Here is a 25,180-nt window from a genome sequence, read left to right as displayed (position 1 = left end):
AAACACCTTACAATGAATGGAAATCATATTTATTATTTCACAAAGAAAAAACAGATGAAACTCCATTAGAAAGATGCTTCATCTGTTTCCTCATACAAGTTCTCATTAGCTTTTTGCAGGTTAATGCTAATGGCTGCCCTGAGGTTGGCCCAGAATAGGGCGCGCTTGCTCCTCTCCTTCGGCCACTCCATGTAGGTGCGCTTTGCCATGAGAGCTTTCAGCTTGTGATACCTGGCAGGGATAAGGTACGGAGGGATGGGCTCCAGTAAAATCAGGATTAAGCTGTTGGAATTCTCACTGAATAACTTGTGATGGGCAAAGTACAGCTCATAGTGACACCACTCACTCTGCACAAAGTTGGGAGACAACACAAAGATCGACCTGTAGCTCTTCTCAATGCAGTTAATGATGTTCTCCACAATGCTCTTGCCGGGGATAAAGTTTCTCTCGTGCTGGCACAGTTGCACGCTGCCCTCCCCCCTCTCCAGGTTTGGGATCAGCTCGTTCTTCACCCACGGCGAATCGCGCTCGCTGTAGGAAATGAAGGCGTGGAATTGCAGAATGGCCTCCTGATCTGCGGGGGGGTTGTGCCAAGCTCTGCGCTTCGTCTGCGTCCACTGCCACGTCATCCGCACGTACCACGGCACATCCAGGTAGATGCACAGGAAGGCCACCGCAGCCACCAGCAGCAGTGTCAGCAGCAGAGCTGTCACAAGCAGCAGCGTCGTGTTGCAAGCCAGCGGGCTCAGGTGGAAGTCCTTGAGCTCCGTCCCTCGCAAGCCCTCTGGGTACTCGCACACGTAGGCCGCCGGCCAGCCAAACAGCTTCCCCCCCGAGTGCCTCTCCAGCTGGATAAAGGCTTGCAGCTCACAGGAACACTTGAACGGGTTGTGCCCGGCCTGCAGCTCCCTGACCCTCGGGCAGCTCTGGAAGAAATCAGCAGATGGGGTGAGGATCGAATTCATCTCCACGTTCAGGAACTGCAGGGACGTGAAGTCGCTGCAGCCCGGCAGGTCGGCCAGCCTGTTCGATGCCAGGTTCAGCTCCTCCAAGGATTTCAGCTCCGCCACCCCGCTGGGGACATTGCTGATCTGATTGTTTCGTAGGCTGAGTTTTTTGACGTTGGCTGGCAAGCACTCAAACACAGCATCCACCAACTGATTGGAGGACAGGTCCAGCTCTGCCAGAGACTCGGCCCACTGGCACTGCATGCCAGCGCCATCGTGGCGCAGCAGGTTGTTGCTCATGTCCAGGTATTGCAGGGATTTCATACGGCTCGTCATGAAGCTTACTTTGCGAAGGCTCTCAAATTTATTCTTCTGCAAGATTAACGTCTCCAGCTGAGGTAGGTTGTCACATTTTTGAAAAAGAAAATCTGTTAAATCATTATTTAAAAAATTTAGGTATCTAAAGGGACTCTTACGTGAAGGACAAAGCATATGAATCATCTCCGAATCAGCTATTGTCATGTTTGCAATATTCATATCTGCAAATATTTTGTATAGGTCATCCTGTGAGAAGTACATGTCCGTGATTATAATTTTCTTCATTGTCAATGCTTTCATAGAAGTACCTGAGTAGTTAAACTTATATCTTTTAATGTGTAACAGCTGTGTTACATTGTTAATATTGAAGTATTCAACGGATGAGTGCCATACATTCTGAAAAATTTCCATGAGATCATTCCACTTCGCTGACACATTTGTCAGTGTCAGATTTTGTAACCTGGATCCTTGTCTGAAATTAGATAATAAAGCTATCAATTTTTTTACATTTTCATTTATGATTTCTGACAATGACAGGCTTTCTGTTGTATTTTGTATCACAACCCAATCATTTTTAGCTTTGGACTGATGACTCTTTGTATACAGGAGTGGCAGGCTTGTGATTTTTTGGTTAGAATCATCTTCTGGAAAATTGTTAGAAACAGATGAAAAGAGTTTATCTTCCACAGACAGGCTGACATGGTTCAAAAAGGTTAATGCAAACAGACACTTGTACAGAAAAACATTTCTGAGAAAGTTCGTATTTAGTGTCATACTGTTTTCTCTTTCCTTTCAGGTGCTCAATACTTTTCTTAACTGTCCATCTTTGTTCCAATCCTGTGGAAATTAAAGAAACACAAGCAAAAACCAGATTGTATTATTAAGTAGCTGTGCAGGAACCATCAGAGAGAGAGATTTTTAAGGTTCCAATTTATCATTTCTCCATTTGATTCAAAAAGCAACGATTTTCTTCAATCATTCAGGAGAGACATTCTTTATTAACAGACCACTGAAATTTTTATTTGGCAAATAAGGTGTATTTAACAAATAATGAGTCTGTTTTTTACAAACCATGTCTGATTTCATAGTTGTCCAAAATTTGCTGCTTTCTTACAGAATTACTGCTGTGATACAGTGCATTATGAAAGTTTCCTAAACTGTGTAATAAGCTTTGATTAAAATGTACAATAATTGGTGTCAACACGTCATCCTCTCCTCAGATTCTCTCTTAAGTGACGTGAACTGGCCTCAGAGACATTATTTTAAAATGGTCTTTTGACAGTAACACTTGGACTGAAACATAGGATGGAGATTTCAAGAGCATGAATCAAAAGCTGAATGTCATTAGATAGCTGAGACTGGATCATAAGTGCTTCTTTTAACTAGGGAAATGAGGGTGAGGGTAGAATGATCTATATTTATGCCTTGGGAAAGCCCATAGAAGGGTTCACTTCTTGTCTGAGCTTAAACATTTCCTGAATTTAGACTCTGAAAGTAGGGTGCTCACATCTGGTCTGACAAGTGTACAAAGAGAACACCAGACACACTGGGAATATTTGCAGGCTACACAAAAATATACACAAAAATAGATGTAGAACCTCTGTATACAAAATCCAGCCCTGATCTAAGGACACTGACCTCAAACATCTCTGTTGCGAAAGAGAGGTTTATTTAAACAGACTTTAAAGGGAAAAAATCATAACTGTGTCTTTGCTTTGGTTTTCCCGATTAGAGGTCACTTTTTCTTTCCGAATGTAGGAGTTTAGGATAGCCAGCCTCCCTTTGTTTAAGTCAGCCATTGAGAATACTGTCTTAAATCTCCTTTTAGCTATTGCATAAATCCATTAGACTGCCCCTCTAAAAGAGGAACTGGTAAGAACTTGGTTAACAATTTTACATGTGTAAATATTATTTAAAGCTGTTTTCCAGATTTCTAATATCTTTTTATTTCATCTTCTTTCCCCTTCCCTCCCATTAATTTTAAATCATAATGTTGCCTGAGGTTTCCCTCAGTACTTTTTAATGACTGCACTGGCCTTTAACTTTCCCTTGATATTGAAGGGGTTAACTTGTGATTTTATATTTCTAATGACTCTACAATGAGACAGTAGCTACCACCTGAGAGACTGATTTACAACTTCAAGGACTACATTCACTGCGCCATTAACCATTCCATAAGCTTTCTCAGAATTACTGGGGCAAAACACATGTTCTACTTCATCTAACAAAAAAAACCCAAAAAACCAACCAACCAAACAACAACAAAAAACAAACAAACAAACAAAACCTACAAAAAAAAACTTCCACTGAGTTCTTTAGTAAAGAATGCATGAAACTAAGCTTGGAAATCATCTAGAAATAGTGGGGCAATATGGCAAAACTTTTCCAGCCTTTTTCCAAATTCTCATTTGGAAAAATTATATGCATCACACCCCTCAAAATGCATTTGGGCATATTCAGTTCTGTTCTTCTGATTGTTTGGGCAACTTTACTAATGTGTTTATAATTAACCATAATACATAGCTTCAAGAGAAAACTGAAAAAAATCTACCTTTAAATCATTATTCCTTCTTTGGATGAAATTTCAGCAATATCCATGGACCAGATGAAAAAAGGATAGGATTCTTCTACATGTGTTTTATTTTCTTTCTTTTTCATATATCCTAGCATTTAGTAAAATTATTTATGAGTACCTTCAAAATTTCTTTGGAATATCATATGAAGAAACACAAGTAAAAACTTTTATAACATATAACCTGTGATTTGGAGGCTAATACTGTAGAAATTATCCTTCATAGCCATATCACTTTTAATTCAGAAGTATCCTCATGTCTTCAAATGTGATAAAAAAAGCTTAATCAAGAAAAGCAATCCAGGAGGGTAGGCAAGCCAAGAGCATAGCAAGAGAGTGTCCTGTTGTTTAAAGAGCAGGGGGAGAGAAAAAAATGAGGTTTTAAGTTTTTCCAATATAAAACTGGTATAAACTGACTAAACTTCCATATAAGAAATAAACATATAGCTAAGACAGTTCAGTATTAAGACATGCACTTCACAGGTTACCAACATAGCAAAAAATTAATGTTACAAACATGCCTTTCACAAGGATGAACCACATGATCAGGTTAGACCCAGTTCCTGAACTGTAGAAAACTGAAGAAAAACTATTGCCATCACTCTGCCCCCCTTAACTATGGGTGTAGTGCTAATAATAAGGGACTGCTACTTGGACAGGTTTTTTGGATAAGTATTCCGAACACAAGCAACTTCACCATCGTTCCTTACCCATACATTTGGAAAGAACATCGTACACTTGCTACAAAAAACAAGGCTCATTTTCAATAAGATACAGAATATAAAACAATTACAGCTAACTAGCAATAGCACAAAGTCAACAAAATTAAAACTTTTCTCACCAGAAATCCCTGCTGTCCAAAAAAGCAGAAAATGTTCTCAGGAACACAACAAAAAAAAGAAACTTCCTGTAACTCTATCCTACTGAGTAACAATACTTAGGAACACCCAAATTTTTATATACATGTTTGTGCCATCTACTGACAGCTTGTGAAATGGCATTTGTTTTTCTCTGGATGTATTTTTCACATACAACATTACTGTAATATCTCCACTATTCTATTATTGAACTTTATGTTTTTATGCTTTGCAGTATATTAAACAGGAGAAAAATGAATCTTTTTACCACTTTCTACCTTCATTAAATTAATATGAAAATAAGTACTACTTTTGAATAAGAAATTCAAACACCTTTCTATCTGAACTTAATAATGATCTAAGTCTCAACGCATTATTGTAATTTTTTGTCCATTTTGCTGCACCAATTTAGTTGTCAGACTCTTCTGAAGGCAGGTTTATAAAAGTACCATTTGTCTTAGTTTAATTTCCATTTAATAGGAATGGAATAATAATCTCTCTCCTACTCCAGCAGTGTTGTCATTGGGTTAAACAGCGAACATGGAAACACTGAGTGGAATTTGGTTTGGTTTTTTTTTTTTAATTAAAACAGAGCGGTGACTTTGGCACTGAAAGCCCAAACACAGGGTTATTGTCCTGGCAAAGACATAAACCAGTCTCTCTTTATTTTTGTATAATGTGGGTCAGAAAGTCCACCATAGCTGAGATCTAAATACAGAACTGCCACACTATAACCTACCTTTCTGGGTTAGCATATCATAATACATTCATTATTTAATATTTCAATGATTCAGGAAGCAGAGGAAATAATCTAAAAAATTACTTTTTCACTTTAAGGCTTATTCTGTAGATTATATTTAATTTCTCAGCCTCAGGTGAAAAGAGGTCATCCAAAAATGAAATTGAAAGATAGGACAGGTAGTAAGCAACAGAATATGGAAAATTCACTGCTATACTGCTGATGAGCCTTACAGTAGTACTGTATGATTTCATGTGACCTCTTGGAGTAGCTCTCCTCAGTAGCTCACAATGTGCTGGTTTGGCTCCTGTATCAAAAGTAACTTCTCTCGTTGGCAGACTAGTGATAGAAACGATGCTGTGTTGCCTTTCACCACTGTAAAGGCCATGCTTCGCTTTAAAATGAGGTGGCAAAAAGAGGAACGCGTATGAGGAATTACACAGAAACAAGAACCACAGGGGTTCCCAACAGCCTGAAACTCCTTTGCTCAACCAAGTGTTTCACCGACTGGAAATGTGTGCACGCACCGCCGGCTTCTGTCAGGGGATTTCCTGTAAACATAGCGATAGGAGGTGCCGAGCGGTGTCTGAAACGCTACATCTCCGTTCAGTTCCGCAACCCCACGGGTCAGTAAGTGCTCACTCTGAGGAAGGATTACTTTCTTAAAAAAAAAAAAAAAAAAAGTTTTATGCCAGCTCAGCAACTAGATTAATTTGGACTTTTTCTCTCAGAGGACGGGTGAGCACTGAACCAGTTTCCCAGCGAAGTAGCCACATCGCCGAGCTTATCTGAGTCCGGGAAGCGTTTAAGAGACAACGCTCTCGGGTGTGTGGTGTGATTCTTGGGGTGTCCTGCACACGGCCAGGAGTTGGACTCGTTGATCCCGATAGGTTCCCCTCCAACGGAGCATATTCTATGATTCTATGAAATTCACCCCTTTTCCGCCTCATCGCGGACGCGGGGGTGCCGCCGGCCCTGAGGGAAGCGCTGCGGCAGCCGCGCCCGACGCTCCGGGCCGGCGCTTCCAGCGAGGTCCCGCCGGGCCCCGCGGCGTGCCCCACGCCGAGGGCCGTGAGGGGCGGGCGTGGCGGCCGGGGCGGCTCCCCGGGCTGGGTTAGAGAAGCCTGAAGCCCGGGGACTGCTCGGCAGCTCCGTGGCGCTGCCCCTTTACAACAGACGGCCGCCTAACATAGCCGGAAGAAGAGCGAAGGACAAAAGCCAGCCCTCCCTCCTCCCTGGGGCCGGCCTGGGCTGCCGGGCCCGCTCTGCCTCCTCCCCCGCTACTGCCGACGTGGCGGGGCGGGGAAGGGAAGGAGCCGGGGCGCGCCGGTCGGGGCACTGCTGAGCGGTAAGGAGCGCGGCGATTTCTGCATTTTCTGCCGCTTTTGACACTGGCTGCGCCACACAGCTCTGTCCCAGAGGGGAATTTCAAAAAGGGAAAAAAGGAAAAGGAGAAGCGGGAAGTTGTGGCCGCTGCGGGCTTGCGGGAGCGGCGCCCCGGCTGCTCCTGCCCCGCCTGGGGCAGAGGGCAGCGGGGCAGGGGGAGCTGCCGGCGGCGGGCGCCTGGGGCGTTCGCCTGTGCTCGCCGTGCCCGCAGCGGCCCGCGGAGGAGCAGCGACAGCGGGCGTCGAGGTAGAGGGGAGCAAGGTGCCGTCGCCAAAAAAGTTATTCCTCCCTCCCGCTCGGGGACCGTGATTCGTGCCCCAAGGCGCCCGGCGGCAGCTGGGCTTTGCTTTCTAGGGGAGATGAAACTCCTCAGACAGGCTCGGCAGGTGCCGCCACCGCCGGCCCCCTCAGCGCGGTCCCCGCCACCAGTCCAGGCTGGCCTTAGCATCTCCCTCACAAACTCCCAGTAGAGTAATTCCCTTTGGGCGGAGCTGTCCGAGTTGATTTGGATCAGGACAGTCTCACGGATGAGAGGCTGAATGACGCTGGCCCCGGGTGCAGCCCGGCTCGTGGGTTCTGCCAGACGCGGTGATTTGCTGTTACGTGCCGCGCTCCTGGAAGGAAGGTTCAGCAGGCAGCTGCAGGGACCGTGTGGCCCGAGTGGTACCCAAAGATGATCCAGTAGTGCAAAAATCCATGTGCACGTCTGTGTGATCCTTTAAAAAGTGCTGGGCTTACTCAGAGCTAATGCCCATTCAAAATTATGAAGTATGTGTGTAAAGGTTTTACAGGTTTTAATAGAGGATCCTCATCTCTTATGATGGAATTTGACTTACAAATACAAAAATTTTCCTTAGGTGATGCTGTCCATCACACAGTGAGTACTGTTACAACAATAGCACTACTTCCCTACAATAAAACATTTTATAATATTTGCTGTATTTTTAATGGAAAGCTGTCAAATGCAAAGATTCTGACTTCAGAATTCATGTTATCTGAAGATATTAAGGTACGGTGTAAGCTGAAGTAATACAAGTGATAGCAAGTGCTTACTTTTTTACTTATGTTTCTTGTTCACTGATCCAAAGTGCTACTCTTGGAACTATTTAAAGAAGTGAGCTACATTCACATTAGATAAACAGGCTACTAAAGCTATAGATGTATACAGTTCTATAGACTTTAATAAAATATGCTAATTTAAATACATGCTTCTTAGGCAGATTTCTCCTAAATCCCAGTTATGTTTTGCTTTTTGCCTTTTTTCTTCCCTGTTCTTAGTCTGTCATACAATCTCCATTCTTCCTGACTGATGCAAACCTTTGAGCCATATTTAATTAATATGAGAGTCAATGAAAAGGCAGCATCTACAGAGAGGACTGTACAAGTCTTTTTATGCCATGCAACTTGACATTTTGCAAGCTCTCTTGTCAAGGATTGTCTTCTGAGTGCCAGGTTGTTACCAACAGATAGATGTTAGTAATCACAGACCAGCAGTCCTTTTGGACTCTGGCAGTGCCCCTCCTTAATCAGCTGCAGAGCGTACTCTGTGACTTTATCTTTGCCCATCAGCATCCTCAGCCTGATGACTGCACAAGGGTGGAAAATACCTCCAAAATTACATTGGAAGATAAGGAATGAATAAGACCTGGTAAATAAAAACTGGTTCATAACTTTAAAAAAAATCAGTAACAACCTCATACAAGTTTACCTTGGCTTCAAAATTGAAGTTTAATCACACAGCTGGAATTTTAGGAGATGATGAGAAGTGTTGCACTCCCCAAAAAGCAAGACTTTGGGACAAGTGATACAGAAACAGCGTGAGCAGTGACTCTGTGCTATGGCTGTGTCTGTGAAATGGCTCTAGGGCCCATGGCCTGTCATGTTCACAGATTATGCCCCTTCTCAAGCACATGAATGTCACCACAGTTGTGGGTACAGAGCGTTATCCTCCCCTCTGTCAGTCAGCAGGCTGTAGGAACCCGTCGCAGCCATGAAAGGGAGAGCAGGAGCTGCTTGGCTGTTGCAGCCTGGATTATTTTGTTCTGCAATGGTCTTTCACACACACCTGATAGTGAGTATAGAAATTACCCATGTGGAAGCTCCTACATTTAACTTCTCCAGACATATTAATATCCTTTCACTAAACCATATTTTGGAAAGCAGTAATGCTGCTCTTTGTATTTGAGTGGGATCCTGCAGAGTGAGTGGAGTTACAGTATTATCCTGATGCCAGTGCCAGCCTGAGGCATGTGCCACAGGGCTCCATGCTTTTGGAGATCTTACATCAAGGTTGTATTGTTTTTCAGCAGTAGCATATGGTAAACACTGTGTATTTTATAACAAACACTCAAATGTTTATGGTACCTAAAAGACTTTACTTTCTATATTCAGAACTGAAAATGTCTGAAGACGTATCTGATGGCGTCCCATCTGAAGAAAAACCTGAAGTAATGGAGATGCCCAGCAATGAGGTATTGCCTCATGAATCAGTACCACACCTTGCAGAAGCTGAGATCTTGCATGAGTCTTCACAAGATCAACATGGACAGGTCACTCAGAATGTTAGTAATGGGAAGGAAGGAGACACAGTCATTAATGAAAACCCTTTGACTGAAAATCTCATTGAAAGCCTGCCTTCCAGCCTGCCTTCCAGTGAAGACACAACTGGAGACAAGCCCACCGAGTGCATTGAAACTGTAAGCCTTGATGCAGAACCTGAATTGGAAGAAACACTGCATGAGCAAAGCAATCCAGTAAGCAATACTTTCTTTTCTGTAAAAGCCCTCCTCTCCTTGCATTGTGAAGATGGCTTGTTTTTCACAAAAACCTAGGAAGTTATGTGGAAAACATACATAGGGATAAATTAAATTTCAACACCAAGCTTTTGAAAACTAGTAATAGTTTAATTTCACTTTTCCAGTATGATACTAATTTGGTCTTTCAAGTCTGGTTGCATTGAAACTTGCATTGTGTAAAGGTGATATGTTACTGGACACATTCTTGAGACAACAATTTCTTAACATGATTTAAATATGGAATACTGATAATGGCTTAGCACTAGCCATTAGTGTAAAAGGTATGCAGCACATCCTCTGGCTGTGTTTTTATTGAATTCAGTTGTTAGGAGTTCCCTGTGCACATCTACTGAATTACACATGTGAGGAGACTTTGGAATAGAAGCCTCCAACTCTGGCTCCTGCCTCCAACCCAGGAAGGAGACAGGTTCCTACCTCTCCCTCATATTAACCTCAATAAACTGGTATGGCTTTATAGGATTGGGTACCTGAAAAAATATTAGGACATCTGTAAAGATATCTCTGGAGATTAAAGCTCTTCCAGGAACAGATGATGTGAACTATGCTTCTGCTTTTTTTGTGCACAGAAGTTTGAACTCCACATAATACCCAATCTGTCATCATCTATTAAATGCCAGACTTTGTTGCCTGACAGGTTCTTTGTGTTTCCTCCTGCCTCTTGAGAGCAAGATTTTTCGACAGTGGAGTAACATTTTTGTTCTTATAGGCTGCAGACTCCTTATCTAAAGCAAGTAGATGGGGAGCTTGGGGTACCTGGGGAAGGTCTCTCCTATCATCAGCTTCTGCCACAGTTGGTAAGTGTTCAGTTGGTAAAATGTGTGGAAATAATGAATAATTTTCATGTGTCATTAGACAGATTAGTGTTGCATCTTAAGGATTCATAGACAATTTTGCCTTGATAAGCTTGGGAACCATGATTTTTTTAAAGAGGAAGATGGACCTTCCTAATTATTCAAATTATGGACAAGGTATTTGGCTTGTTTGTAAAGTTAATGAATTACTTGATTGTGACTTCTTCATAGAAAGAATCCATAATCCAATACAATTTCTATCAGGCAAAGGCTTATGGTTTCTCAGGTCAAAGCAACCCAGATTTTCACGCTCACTCGTGTTAATGGTTTGTATGCCAGGTTTGACTCCTGCCTACACATGAATTCACTTCTATTAAATCATTCCAGCTTTTTTTGCCACCCAGTGAAACATTCACACTGTCACACTAGATTTCAGACAGTAGAACAATGTACTAAAACATGGGCCCTGTACTCCCTCTCCCTATACTCTCATTTCCAATAATAGGTCACACAGAGTGTCCTTGTGAGGACTTCAGGTGAAACTTAATTATTGCTCTTTGAAAACTCACTGTTAAAAAGCAAAGCATAGAAATATGTAGTTACCAGTGGGAAATAATTTCTCACAAACCAGAAATGTTTTGTAACAAAACAATCTGTTAGCTAGTCAGTTCTCATAAAGGATCCACAGAACACTTTCAAAAGATGAACGTAGGAATTAAAATTAATTGCTAGTTACTAAAAATGAGTTCAATAGAGATACTGGTTTTATGATCCCATATAAGGCTAAATAATTCTCCTCCTTATCTCCTCTTTTTCATGGACAGTAAACTAACGGTTTCTGTCTGTTTCTCAGAGGAGGGAAATTTCCTTGTTCTCTTTTTTTTCAGTAACATCCACAGTCAGGAGTAAATAACTACATTTTCTTTCAGACAACAACAATTAACATTTCTAGTTACATTCAGAATGGGTTTCTAGGGTGTGTGGATCAAGTTTGTTGTGTAGGCAGTCTGACTTGATAACGTTGTGTGATGTCTGTTTTGAACAGGCATGTCATCACCCTGAATAAATATTTTTAGGGTTGTTATTGTCTAAAAATGAGCACAGCTGGAACAAGTCAAGTTGCCTTGGAAAAAGAGCATCCACATGCAGAAAAGGAAAAGGAAAATTTTAGAATCATTTTAATTCAACATCAGAATGGTTGCGCTATTTCACATTGAAGACCCATCTACTGTTTAGGTTCTGGCAGTGACCAAGAACAGCTAGGAAAGCACCTAAACCCAGATGTATATAAAGCAGCAGTTCCCCCTGTTTTCCTGTTTCCTAGAATCTGCAGCATAGAACAGACTTCCTGACCCTGGGATCAGGGTAGGTTGAGTTTCCATGTTACTATCTAATAATTTTGAATCTAACTTTGTGAATTTATTTAACAAAATTGACTTTGAATTAAACAAAAATCAAATTTATGTTCTTCCATGTTTTGTGAACCCAAGGTAACTTGGAAGACCAAATAGCTAGTCTTAGATTTGTTACAGGAAATCAATGCACCAGGTAATATTTTATATTCCTGATACAGAGGGCTTATTTCCTAGTTGTTTATTATGAAAATTCATCCTTGATCCTCTGGAACACTTAACTGTCTCTCACTGTCATGGACAGGATATGGTTCTGAATACACCACGCATTTCCTTCAGTATGATAATTCCCTAGTGAGATATATGGAAAAAATTCTAAAGCTATTGGGAATTTCTATAAGCTTTATTATGACTATTATTATTATATATTTATTATTCTCCTCAAAGTTACTCCATTCAATATCTGATCAGTTCAACCAACACTTCATCTCCTGTTCCACACCAGAAAATAGTTTTGCTATGGACCAGTCCATTGTAAAGTTGCTATTCCTTCAGTGTAGCAAATGCTGTGAGTAAAACTGCCTTCTTGGAGTTAAGATTTAGTAGCAACACATTCAGTCTGTGATTTTTCTGTTGTTCTGTCATCATATTGTACAACACAGCTGCTTGTCTGGTGAAATATGACCAATATCTGCTATTCCTAATGTTTTTCTTCAAAATTGTGCTTTGTAAAAATAGCACAAACAGTTTGAGGTGGACTAAATAACATCTTAAAAGCTTAAACAAATACATTCTGCTTTTAACAAAGAGTATAATGGACCAGCCAGGGTTGGACAGTACCTTGAAAAGTCATCTAGTCAGGGGTTTTGTGGGAAAGGCTTTATGCCTCTAGATGAGATTATCTAGCATGTTTTCCAGTCACATCTTGAAAACCTCCAGCAATAGAGACTCTACCATATCCCTGGGTAGGTTTTTCCAGTGAATAATTCTTCTTACTGTAATTAATTTTTCTTGCATTCCTACCTATTTAAGACTGAGTTAAAATGTTGTTCCAGTGATCTCAGTTTCATTATCCTTCAGACACTGATAGAGAATTCACAAACACATGAGCATTTTTAATGCATGGCTATAATTTATTTAGGACAGCTGATTTTAGTTCCCAATAATAACTGAGTTTCCAGCTGATTTTAGTTCCCAGTAATAACTCGGTTTCCATGTAGTTTGTATCTCATCCTCCTTTAACTCTGCACATACAGCCATGGATTGTTTTGGTGGTGGTTTTTTATTCCAAAGAAAATATCTGTTGTCTTTGAACTGATTTTGACATTATTTGGATCGAGGTCCCCACGACAAGACAGATGTGATACTCCTCTACACAACAGAATCTGTAATGCCCTTGGAGTTTCAGTCACTGCCTGAACCATATTTGGGGTCTTGACACTAGATGTCACACTAAGCAAACTATTGAATCAACTTCATCAATGAGGTGAAGAGATTTCTTTTGTTCTTGAAAAGTGCAAGAAAGCTCATTCCTCCTTATAGAACCACAATGGAACAGAATCACTGAAATAGTTGCTGGAATGATGAGATGGGAGAAGGCTCACTGTGATATGGAGGAACAACTTGTACTAATTATCACCATTTTAGTGTCTTTCTTTTCAATTGTGTTTTTTAGTGGGTCAGCCATTACACAAGGCAGTCTTTTGACAGCGTTGATAAAACTATCCCGCTTGAGAGGGTGACTATTGCAGCTAAGTCAATCAATTAATGGGTAGTAGCCACTGAAATGTGTAGTCCCTCACCTGTCTTTTCTTTGTGTGTTTCTTCCTTCTCCCTGTACCAGCATTCATGTTCCTCTGAGTTCCCTCTAATCCAGTTTAGGAAGTGAAACTGACGTAAGAGTAACTCTAGAGGAAAGAAAAATCCATTTTCTGCCTCTTCAGTTCCTTGAACCGACTCTTTGAGACCATTTTTGGGGCAAGCAGAAGGGACAAGGGTGGAACGTGGGGAGGAGTAGAACCTCCCATAACTGCACCAAGAAGCCATTAGGTTAGCTTAGCTGTAACAGCAAACTCTTCATCCCCAGGGTTTATGTAGGCAAAATATATTTTCAGTTTGTCCTGGCAGCTTGGGACTTGCATTTTTAAAACATCTTCTATGCTTAAAAGCTTGGGTCTTTGGTTTTTCTTCCAACGAATCTATCTGCTAGCTTAATTAAAGTGACTGCCTTCTGTAAGCCTTGCCTTTCATATGCTGTGCTTTGAATGAGGTATGGCATTCAGAAGGTGCTGAAGTTATGGTGCTCAGTGAGCTGCATTTCCAAGAAAAGTCTGTTCTCTATCATGCTGTATACAAATGCTTCACTCTGTGTAAGTTTAAGGTGTTTTATCTTTAGGACCATTGCTAAGACTAGCACCTGTCAATACATTCACACAATAAAAGTAATAAGAAAATAACCCAGCTGTTTGATTCACGTGATCCCTGAAATTCATACTATAAGGCTGCATAATGCATCTTTCTAATGTATTGTTTGTAATTATTGTTCTGCTATCTTGATTATTTTGTTCTCGTGTATATTCTCATCTAGTTCCTCAGCTATGAGAATGGCACATGAAAATATCAGACACCCATACTTCTCCCTGGTATGCTGAAAAGCACTTTTTGTCACTCAGTGTGACAGAATGAAATGTCTCTTTAGATGTCACTGTGTTCATGAGCTTGGATATTATTATGCATGGGTATGTGTAATAATCAGCATTACATAGTTGACTTCTCTGTGGAACAGAAATGCCAATGCTGCAGATAATGTGAAACTAAAGTATTCAAACATTGCAAATGTCTTTTCTCTATAGGTATTGCCCTGTTGCAAAATAAAGTACAATATTAAAAAAAGAAGGCTGGGTGTTATGCTTGTACTTTATGTGATCATAAAGAGGATAGTTAATCTCTTCAGACCTTTTTTGATTTCATAAATTTGGCTGATTAAGGGAAAACTACTTTGGGTTGGAATCACGTGGTGGTCACAACTGTTTTGTAAATAACACTTTTCAGCTGCTGTAGCAGCAAGGCTGGCCCTTTGCAGTTATTCCTTTTAAGAATGCTGAATGGAAGTAACAGACGGAAGGAAATGTGGGTGCATTCTGGGTTGGCAATCTCTTTTCCCTTCTTTATGTCTTTTAACATCTCTTTTCCCTTCTTTATGTCTTTATGTCTAGAAGAGACTGAGAGCCAATAAAATGGTGTAACAGCCCTTTATGCTTATTGCTGTTATTGAAACCTTTTATGCTTGCAATAAGGAGATCTGAATCTAGTCTCATTTACTAGATTAATTGGAGTGATTCCTGATTTATAGACAAGATAGCATAGGTGTTACAAGAATCTAGCCTGGTTTTTTTTCTGTTTGTTTTAACTGCCCAGAAGAAAAGTTTTGTGAAGGCTTGAAGTAAATGGAGTGCCAATAGGTTAGCCTAAAATGGAGAAAAATGGGGTCCCACTTTTTAGTGTACAAAACCAGAGCATGGCTGCCACATCTCTATACTTCATGATGTGGAGTGATTCTCCTCCAGCCAGTTTCAGGTTCCTCAGTTTCTCATCTGGTGAAAGATGCTCATTTAATGCCTTGGTCTTTAGCTTGAGCTAGATGAGGCTTCACTCATGTTACTAGACTAAATTTTGATCAGTTCTTCATTAGATGTGCTCCCATGGTAGGACACAGGTTACAAAGGCAGTGTGTTAGCCAGGGACAAAATCTCAAACTCCTCCCCATCTGTACCACTGAATCAGAGAGTCCAGTTGCCTGTGAGTACAAGATGGACAAGGGATCAGTGATTCCTATACAGAGTGGTTTAGGTTTCAGACATAGTGAATTGCCCTCCAGAGGTGTCTATCTGCCTCTCTCAGCTCTGCAGGGAGCCCAAAGCTACTAAGCTGGGAGGTAGAAGATAAAACAGCTTGCAGTGAAGTGGGATGGGATCTGACTAAAGCATTTGTGAGTGCTGTAACCTGGCCTTGGCAGATCAGGCAAACCAGAAGGCAGGTCATGTTGTTAGGCAGTGTTAGCAAAACCTTCCTTTTAAAATGAAAGATCCCAGCTAGGAACATGAACAATAATATTCTGTGGAAATTGCCAGCCAATAGAAAGGCAAGGAATCATGGAGGCAAGAGAAACAAAAGCAATAACACAGGGGAAAAAAGAGTGCTTTCTTCCAAAAGCTCACAGTTAACAATGCCTATTGCATAGCTCTTCTGTCTGCTGTTACAGAAGAGTAAATGGAGATGTCAGAGGTGTCAGCTCGGTTGCATTAGCACACCCAGTGTTACAAAATGAGTGCATCTTTAAATTGTAGGCTTCTCTCCCATGACCCCTTTTATTTCTGTGCCTTTTGAAATTACAAATAATCATTTTCATTTCCAAGGCTACAGGCATTTCTGCCCTGTTTGTGCACATATGGTGCTTCAGTTGTGGTCTTCTGATCTCATCTGGTTTTGCTGCTGCAGTCAAACATACATGCCATATAGCTTAGTTCAGCAAAGCCACCCTTAGCTGACCTGGAGTATCTTCTTATTATTCTAGGGCATTTAACCACAGCTCCAAAAATGCTGCCTTTTTTAGGTCAGTAAATACCAATACAGCAACTGTGTGCTTTCTCTTCTTAAATGTGTTAGCTTGTCTGCCAAACTATGGGAATCAATTCAAGGCTATAAAAAAATCACAGGAAAAAAAGTGGGAAATTGATCTGAAAACGTGTAACTTTTGCAGACAATTCAAATTTTTGCTCAATATTTATAGGATTTTTATATGACTACAGGACCATAGTATTTTGTTACCAAGTCAGGTTGATTAAGTCAATGAAAAGAATAAAACTCTTGCACATTTAAAAAGTTGTGAGCAGAAGCAATGGAAAGGAATGTGACATGCAGTGTCTATTATATTAGTGTAAAAGCACAACTAATAGTGATTTGAGTCCCAGGAATATGGGGATTAAATAAATAATCTGTACATGCTAATATTTTCATTGAGCTCATTAAAATATGTGGGAGATTGAGATTAGACCATGCAGTACACTGCTCTCCAGTATCTGCATTGGAACAGACTTTGCAAAAGTCAGGAAATTATCCAGCAATGACTTAAACGTTGTGGTGCATAACCTGGTATGAGTCACACAGTTGGATGCACTACTGTTTTTTGTAAGACACAAGTAAAATAGATAAAGGTCATATTTCCTTTAGACAGGTAAAAGCATTTATCTGCCTAGGCTGTTACAGTGTGAAACATTGGGACCTTGTGCAGCCTATGAAATTCCTTGTTCTGCAGGTCTGTTCCATAGGCCATATCTGTTCTTTATGTTTACCTCCAGATACTGGAGTTTTCTTCCTGTGTGATCTTTCAGAAGTGCTGCTTCACATATGTTTTCTACAGTATATTTATTCATAAATATATATAGTCATAAATCTAAGCTTTCCTTTTTCCTTCTCCAACTAGATTTGCTGCATCTTTCTTGAATGAGATGTTTGAAAGCATATTTGTATGACTACACACACAGATGTATATGTTTATTCAGAATGCTGTAGAGCACTGGCAAGTGATAGGCTGTTTGGCTGTAATTAATGTAACTCAGAAAAGATGCTTTGAACTTCTCTAAAATAGAGTGCACACGGTTGTGGGAAATTGTGGACAACACAATCATTACGCATAACTTTGCACCTTAGATGTCTAGATATCTGCCTGACCATCTGTATTAATGCCTTCTCTGAAATAATTTATCTATTTACAGTTCAGTTTAATCAAAGAAGTATGAAATTGTCATTAACATTTCTCATAAGTTGTTAGGCAGGTAGTTGAAGCACTCTGGATTGTCCTACTGCTAGAAGTGATCAGTTTCATGCAGGATGCACTGACAGTGTACAGTACAAGATAAAGATCAAATCCTGTCACTGAAGCTATTTAATTTTATGTTGGAAAGAAATATTGCTCACCTGGTTTGTTGTTCACCTGTTGCACCTTAGCTGATACACAGAAACTTCCAGCAAAGCAAGATTAACAGGTGGATTGCTTGTAATGAGAGAAGTATATCATGGACATACTTGTACACATATCCAGAAGCAAAATAGGCAGACAATTTTAGAGTACTCTTTTTTAAGGGCAGCATTTTTCAACTACAGTTGATGCAGATTAGGAAGATACTGCCTCCCCTTGACTGACTACACCAGTCCCTGTGATCTGCTAGTGTAAATAAACTCTGTGTAGAAAACCAGTAAGGCAATGCTGTTCTGTCAAAAATATTCAGATAGAAACAGTAGCAACATGTATACTTCATATTAAAGTAGACCATTTTAATATAGGCTAGGGAGTCACTGCAAATGAATAATATAAAGGTGGTAAAATTTCTGTAGGAGATCACCTGCCACTGGGGCAATAGTTCTGTTTGTGTCATTTGATATCAGGAGACTTTACAAAGTGTATTTAAATAGTAGCTTTGGGGAGAGACACTTCAGAATTTTACTTCAAATGAGAAATCAAGGAGCTTAAATCCTGAAATAACTTTGGGGACTGGAGTCAGTATCCCTAAAAACATAGCACCTCTGCAGAGGAAGAACAATTCCTTGCCTCAGTCCTGCAGTCATAGACAATCCATTAACTTTGGGTTAATTGTTCTAGAATACTCAAACTATGTGAGGTGATACCCTATGGCCATAGGAGGACTAAGGTTCCATTTAAACTGATTGCAATAGAATATTTAGCATTTTGAAAAGCAGGGAACTAAACTTATGTGGGCCACTGAAATAACTTTTACTTTTCAGATCCAGCATAATTTGTGTTATATTTCAGCCTTATAATTTATATTCAGTTAATATTAATATAGTAGAAGTGAATTATTAACCTAGAGAAAATTAAGCAATTGAGGTAAGTTTAATAGATATTTTGTTTGTCATAATTCATGAAGTATAAGAATACTATGTGCTGATAGTAATGAGTTTTCAAATCATATAGTCTAAAATATGCCTTTCCTACAGGTCATGGGATAACAGCAGTAAAGGAAAAAGCAGGAACTACCCTAAGAATTCATAGTGGAAGTTCAGCATCTCTGGAAACAGCAGAGCCTCCTGCAGCTGAAACACCAGTTACTCGTAAGTTCAAGTCCACTGAAATTGGACAAAACTCTTTGACCCTGCCAAATCAGATCCATTTAGAAAATGTTAAGATTTTGGTCACATAAACCAGTTTACTGAAATTTTTGACTTGCAGAGTTGAAATTATGCTGTAACCTGCTTGTTTTCTTTTGTTAGAAGCAGAAGATTCTTTGGCCCAAAGCTCTTCTGAGAATATTCCTTCTTCTCCTTCATCTGGATCTCGTGGCATGCTGTCAGCTATCACTAGTGCTGTACAAAACACAGTGAGTCATTTTAGTTGGTCTCTCTGCTCTAGTTATTTTTCATTATTTTTAGGTTCAACTTCACTGTAGGTCATGTTTTTTAAATTACAGGTCTTTGTAAAAACACTTCTTTTGTAAGTCTGTTTAGAGTCTTTTCCATGACAAAATAACTTTAAAATTAAACTGTCTAATTAAAAAATAAAAAGTCAAAAAGAACCAGCTCAGTTACTATGTTTTCACCAGTTTCAGTGAAAAAATATGGTCTTCTCCAAAACTATGTAGAATTCTGCAAATTTTTGGAAAATCTTTTTTATAATTGTACCATCATCTGATTTTTTATTTTTACAGTTAAGTCCTTCCAGAGAAAGTGTGATAGGACTTGTTACCATTTTTGAAGGCAGATAGCATAAGAAAATACTCAATTTGCTTATTTTAAGGCTTTTACCAAGCTCTCTATTTTTAGTTCCTGTCCTTTACCTTCACCTCTTTATCTAATCTCTCACTTCATATTAGCCTTCCTAGACAGGGGTCTGATTACAAATGTAGAGGCAAAATCTTTTGTTCACAGTTATTTCCTATCAACCTTATATTTTGTGTGTTGAACTTCATCCTGTACCGTACCATTTCCAAATAAATTTTTGTGTCATCTTCTTCCCCAAATTTTTTTGCACCTTTAAAATTTTGTTGCACCTTAAAAATTTTTTTGCACCTGGTGTTTCACTTGAAATTATAGAAGTCTTTAAACATTTGCTGTAAAAGCATAGAAGATTAATTCCCCACTGAGCAAGTTTTATGAAATGGCAGTTATTTTTTATTGTATATCTAGTTCACTCTGACTGCCTCATCACTCTAATATCAAAGATTTTGGGAACAGAAGGAGGAGATTCCTATAGATTATTTCTAAGACAGTTTCTACAGAACCTGGAACATCATATGGCTTGTAGAGCTGGCCACCAGTAAGATTACTTGAGCATTATACAAGATTTGCAAATAAGAGAAATGTGCTTGTAGGCAGTCTGGAGAGCTGCTGTACCACAGTGATCAATGTGGTACAAAAAGAATCACTTAAAGTCTCAGTAAGTCACCTGTAATGCCACTTGAGACTTTGGAAGGGTTTTCCATTATATATTAGGTTACATCAGCATTTGAGTGTCTGACACACCCATAATCCAGATGGAAATGGAAATATTTAGTTAGTGAAACTTCTTCAGTGTACATAAAAATACAAAGACACAGAAAAACAAATGTATTTAAATAGACAGTTCCAGAGTCATCGCAAGTGTTAAAATCTTAAAAATCAGGTAAGGCAGAATCTTCTGTTCATGATGGGCTTGGCTCCATATTATTCATGTCTAAAACAAATTCCTACAAACCAGATGCCATTGCATGAAATTAAAGTGGAATGGAATAGAATAGAATAGAATAGAATAGAATAGAATAGAATAGAATAGAATAGAATAGAATAGCAGAGACACAGAATAGTTAGGATTGGAAGGGAACTTAAAGATCATCTAGTTCCTATGTCCTGCCTTGGGCATGGACACCTTCCACTAAACCAGGTTGCTCAAAGCCTGATCCAGCCTGGCCTTTAATACTTCCAGGGGTGGGGCTTCCACCACCTCTCTGGGCAATCTGTTCCAGTGCTTCACCATCCTCATAATGAAGAATTTCTTCCTGATATCCAATCTAAATCTATCCTTTTCAAAGTAAAGCCATTCCCTTTTGTCCAAACACTGCTTGCCCTTGCAAAGTGTCCCTCTCAAGCCTTCCTATATGTCCTGTTTAGGTACAGGAAGGCTTCTGGAAGGTCTCCTCAGAGCATTCTCTTCTCCAGGCTGAACAGCCCCAGTTTTCTCTGACTGTTTTCACAGGAGATGTGCTCCAGCAGTTTTACAATTTTTTTTAAAATTTACAGCAATTGTTACATTTCCTCTGGTGTAAGTAGTTCAATTAACTGGAAATATTTGTATAGGGGTTTTTTTTGTTTTGTTTTGTTTTTTTTTAAACGTATTCACAACAACGTAAATGCATCAATCCTATTGTTAGTTGAAGTATAGGAAATTTAGGGACCTGAATGTTCAAAGATGGTGTCTACAAAAACAATCCTTTTTACAGTTCATATTACTCTAAACTGGGAAGAAAATAACCACAACACGTTATTTTATACAGGGGAAAAGTGTATTATCTGGAGGCTTAGATGCTTTGGAATTTATTGGGAAGACAACCATGAATGTCCTTGCAGAAAGCGATCCTGGATTTAAGAAAACCAAAACACTGATGGCAAGAACAGTCTCACTATCTCAGGTTGGATATATTTAAATACTACTCTGTCAATGCAATTTCAGATTCTTTTTCCAGAATTTCACATGCCTCAGGGAGAGGCTTTATTTATTGCAGTAGATGCTGGCTGGGCTTATGGAAATAAATATTAAGCTTTACAGTTGCTCTACTTTATTTTTCTTCATAGAACCACAAAAGATAATGTAAAATCACCTTTTCTGCATAATCATATATGCAATTGCTGATTTAAATAAGATAGTATATGTGGTGATAAATCATTACACTCTGGAGGCAAAATAAAATTGTTGGTGTTTTGGTAACAGCTGTAGATAGATATCTTCCAGCATAAACTTTACTATGCTGGTTTCCTTGGAAATCAGTAATACTGGTATATAACTTATGTCTCATTGGAATTAAACCTATAAAAAGTTGTATCTCAGTGTCCATCTAACTTAATGGTATCCTTACACAGTTGTGATTCATATTTTAAAGCTCAGAGATGAGATTAAAACAGAAGTATAAATGCTGTCAGTACAAAATTATTTTAGTTCTCCAGACCCTGAAAAGAGGATAAACAATAGACATTGAAAACAAAGTATATTTACTGCATGTTTACTTCCTTGTAGGGAAGAGTATGGTATTTTTTTTAATGAGATGTTTCATCTTTAGTATTTGTCATTGGAAGAGTTAACAGATTTATACTGTTATAGTAGATCAAAAGCAATTAACTCTTGTTGAGGCCCACAGGGTTAAAATGAGCTTTTGAGAATGTCTCCTTTAACAACATGCATGGATTTGCACGTAGAATCTGAGGCAGCATGCAGCATAAATCAGTTCTCAGGGGTTGCACTGTTGCTTTTCAGCGATTTGTTCATAAAACTTTGTGAATTAACTTTTGAAGATGGACACTTCAGAGGAAAAATGTACTGTAGTGTAAATTTTAAGTCTTTTGTACTAAACAAATCACTGAAGACAATACTGTAGGAATTTTGAACAGTGGAGTAACATAAGTGGGGGGAGTTCACCTGTATTCAGAGACTGGCATGTGACCTAACATGTGTTTCAGATATATTTACCACCTTTACTGTAGGAAATTCATGAGAGACCACTTCATCCAGGAACAGAAGGAAGGAGGAGAAGATCCTATTGGATATCCTATCCTATCCTAGTCTATCCTTCTTGTACACTGATGGAAGTGTATTAAAAGCCCACCAAAATATACCCAAGGGTAGTTCTGCTCCATCTTTGGTATAAGTCATTGATCTCTTTTGTCAGTCCCCCTGTCACATAAAACTGACTTTAGTATTTGCTAAGAATGTTTTATAGAAAATATTTCTGTAGGTGCATTTTTTATGCAAGTTGGTGGATAGGTCCTGAAAATAATACTCTTCCCATTTTGTGGTCTGTAAAAAGAATTGCATGGCTCTTTAAGGCTGCACATGAAATAATCCTTTCTCTTTCATTATAATGGGTGAGGAAATGTGTTGTATAGTATCTGTAGCTGACATTGCTTTTGAAAATACAAGCAGGATTTTTTTTTCCATTGTATTTTAAAGAGAGATAGTTAGCAATTACCATTAGGAAAACCCTGCTTAGAATATTATATAAATATTTTATCAGAGAAAATTATCAAAAAAGAAGTTAGCTATTTCAGCTCTAAAATTTTAGCTCTGCAGGTGTGATATAGTCCCAAATTTTATTACTACTTCTAGACACACAGAAGCAGATAGTAATAAAATCTGTCACACTTACAGTACTATCAATAAAACATGGAATGATGTATATTTTTACAGCTGTTGCGAGAAGCCAAAGAAAAAGAGAAACAGAGGCGGGCCCAGCAAGTTACAGTAGAAAGAACAGCACATTATGGACTACTTTTTGATGAATTCCAAGGTTTGTCTCATCTTGAAGCTCTGGAAATCCTGTCAAATGAAAGTGAAGCTCAGGTACAGTATGCAGTCATCATAAATCAATATGGTTGGTAAAAAAATTTATCTTTACATTAATTTTATTCTGCAGATGCATGTAGAATGAACAAAAATAAGTTTTCCATCAAGTTCAGAGAAAGCTGAATTGATCCTATGGGCTGGCCCTGGGTTTTGGAACTCAGTACATCTAAAATATAACTACAAGATTAACTCAAACTTCATAACTGAGAGGTATTTTTGTTAGGACCATATGTAGTCTGCCATACACAGCTTGTAACACTGCAGATGTCTTGCAAATTCCTTGCAGAATTTGCAAGGTTGAAATCCTTTGGTTGAAATCAGGTACAGATACTTACATTCAGGAATTCCAGACCTACTACCCGTGGAGGCTGCTGAATTAAAATTAGTTCCAGATTACTTATTCCGTTCTTATTGTGTTACTTTTTAAAGTTGCATAGAACTACACCAAGATATTATTACTGGAAGTATACAAATGTCTCTCTGAAGATGGTAATATTAATAAGGCCTATCTGATAAATACGTATTTCAATTTCACTCTCAACTTATTTGCTCTGCTAGTACATCAGTAGATCGCTGACAGTGGACTAATAGAATTCTGTAGATTAGATTCCTAGTGGTGGTATTTTTATATTGAAACAGTTTTCTAAATAAATTTTTTAAAAACAAGTTTTCTTTTTTGTTTGTTATTGCAATTAGCATTCTTTGCCCTGTGGGGTACTTCTTAAAATATAACCAACTTATGTTTTAAAATATTTTATTTGCTCTCACAAATAAAAGAAGCTTATATTAATAACAGGTGCATACTGTCAATGTTATTTTTATTTTTTGTTATTACCTAGATGAAAAACTATATGTTCAAACTACACATGTAAGGTTCAAGGGTCTGCTTTTGGGAGCAAAAAACAAAACCAAAAATGGCCAAAAACCCCCACCCACTAAACAGGAATGAGATAGATAGATAAATAGATAGATAGATAGATAGATAGATAGATAGATAGATAGATAGATAGAAAGAAAGAAAACAAGTTCAGGTTAATTGCATGTGTCAATAATATTTTTATTTTACTGTGAAATACCACACGGTCAGCCAGACATGTGCAGGTTGTTACCATGAGGTTTCTGATGCACTTCATTTGTGTCCTAGACACCTACATAGTCCTACTCAGTCCAACAGGATTGATGGTGACTGTGTGGGTCAACAAGTCCAGTACTCAGATAAATGTTCCATTTACCATGCACAGATGCACCCAGACACAGAATACAGAAAAAGTACTGTAGAGAAACTTGAGACTACTTCTAACAGCCCAAAAGCCACAGGAGGAGTGCAAGAGGTACTGAAAACATGTGTGTTTAAGCTTTTATTTTACAAGTTTCCATTAAAAGAAGTTCCCAGTTAGCCCTTGAAATGGAAGTGCTATAGAAAGGGAGGAAAAGGCTTTATGTGGTCCTTCCCAACCTGACTGGAGTGCCACAGCTGTGTCTTGGGTTTAACCCTGAGCACAGGAGCTGGACACAAGGACACACCAGTAAGAAAGTAACAGCTGTGTCCAGCCTTGCACTAAGGTAGAGTGCACCTCTGTCCAATAGGCTTTATAAAAGCCCCTTGAAACAAACATAAAGGTAAAACTTTGTACCAAGGGGAGAAAGGGCGTTTCTCCTGGCTTCCATTGGCAGAAGGAGCACTCTGCTCATGGAGTTAACACCATCTAACTGTAGTACAAACAGTGATTCAAAGAATCTGTTTCCATCCCTCTTAGGTGTGCCATCCTGTTAGATATGCAGGGACTTGCAGATAGCTGA

The 25,180-nt window shown here is 39.2% G+C and overlaps 2 protein-coding genes across 3 annotated transcripts in view; one reads left to right on the top strand and one right to left on the bottom strand.

The window, feature by feature from the left end:
- Positions 1–7: 7 nt before the first annotated feature.
- LOC129120877 (toll-like receptor 1) lies at positions 8–4,756 on the bottom strand. The gene is made up of 2 exons (XM_054633685.2): positions 4,679–4,756; positions 8–2,102 (listed from the first exon to the last, which is right to left on the bottom strand). The coding sequence occupies exon 2, from the start codon at positions 2,037–2,039 to the stop codon at positions 66–68; it is 1,974 nt and encodes a 657-aa protein (XP_054489660.2). The 5' UTR covers positions 2,040–2,102; positions 4,679–4,756; the 3' UTR covers positions 8–65.
- A 1,742-nt stretch (positions 4,757–6,498) lies between these two features.
- The window catches only part of FAM114A1 (family with sequence similarity 114 member A1), a 31,756-nt gene continuing 13,074 nt past the window's right edge, over positions 6,499–25,180 (top strand). Inside the window, exons 1-7 of one of the 2 annotated variants that reach the window (XM_054633688.2) lie at positions 6,499–6,781; positions 9,211–9,572; positions 10,342–10,429; positions 18,793–18,906; positions 19,066–19,172; positions 21,321–21,455; positions 23,225–23,377. In XM_054633688.2, coding sequence (XP_054489663.2) covers positions 9,219–9,572; positions 10,342–10,429; positions 18,793–18,906; positions 19,066–19,172; positions 21,321–21,455; positions 23,225–23,377 — 951 coding nt within the window. In that variant the 5' untranslated portion in view covers positions 6,499–6,781; positions 9,211–9,218. Of the gene's footprint in view, positions 6,782–9,210; positions 9,573–10,341; positions 10,430–18,792; positions 18,907–19,065; positions 19,173–21,320; positions 21,456–23,224; positions 23,378–25,180 lie in introns of those variants that run through there. The other variant, XM_077177609.1, reaches the window with a different exon arrangement.

The sequence above is a fragment of the Agelaius phoeniceus genome, chromosome 4 (assembly GCF_051311805.1).
Source record: "Agelaius phoeniceus isolate bAgePho1 chromosome 4, bAgePho1.hap1, whole genome shotgun sequence".
Classification (NCBI taxonomy): domain Eukaryota; kingdom Metazoa; phylum Chordata; class Aves; order Passeriformes; family Icteridae; genus Agelaius; species Agelaius phoeniceus.
Note: the sequence above shows the minus strand (reverse complement) of the source record. Positions and strands in the feature narration are given on the sequence as shown.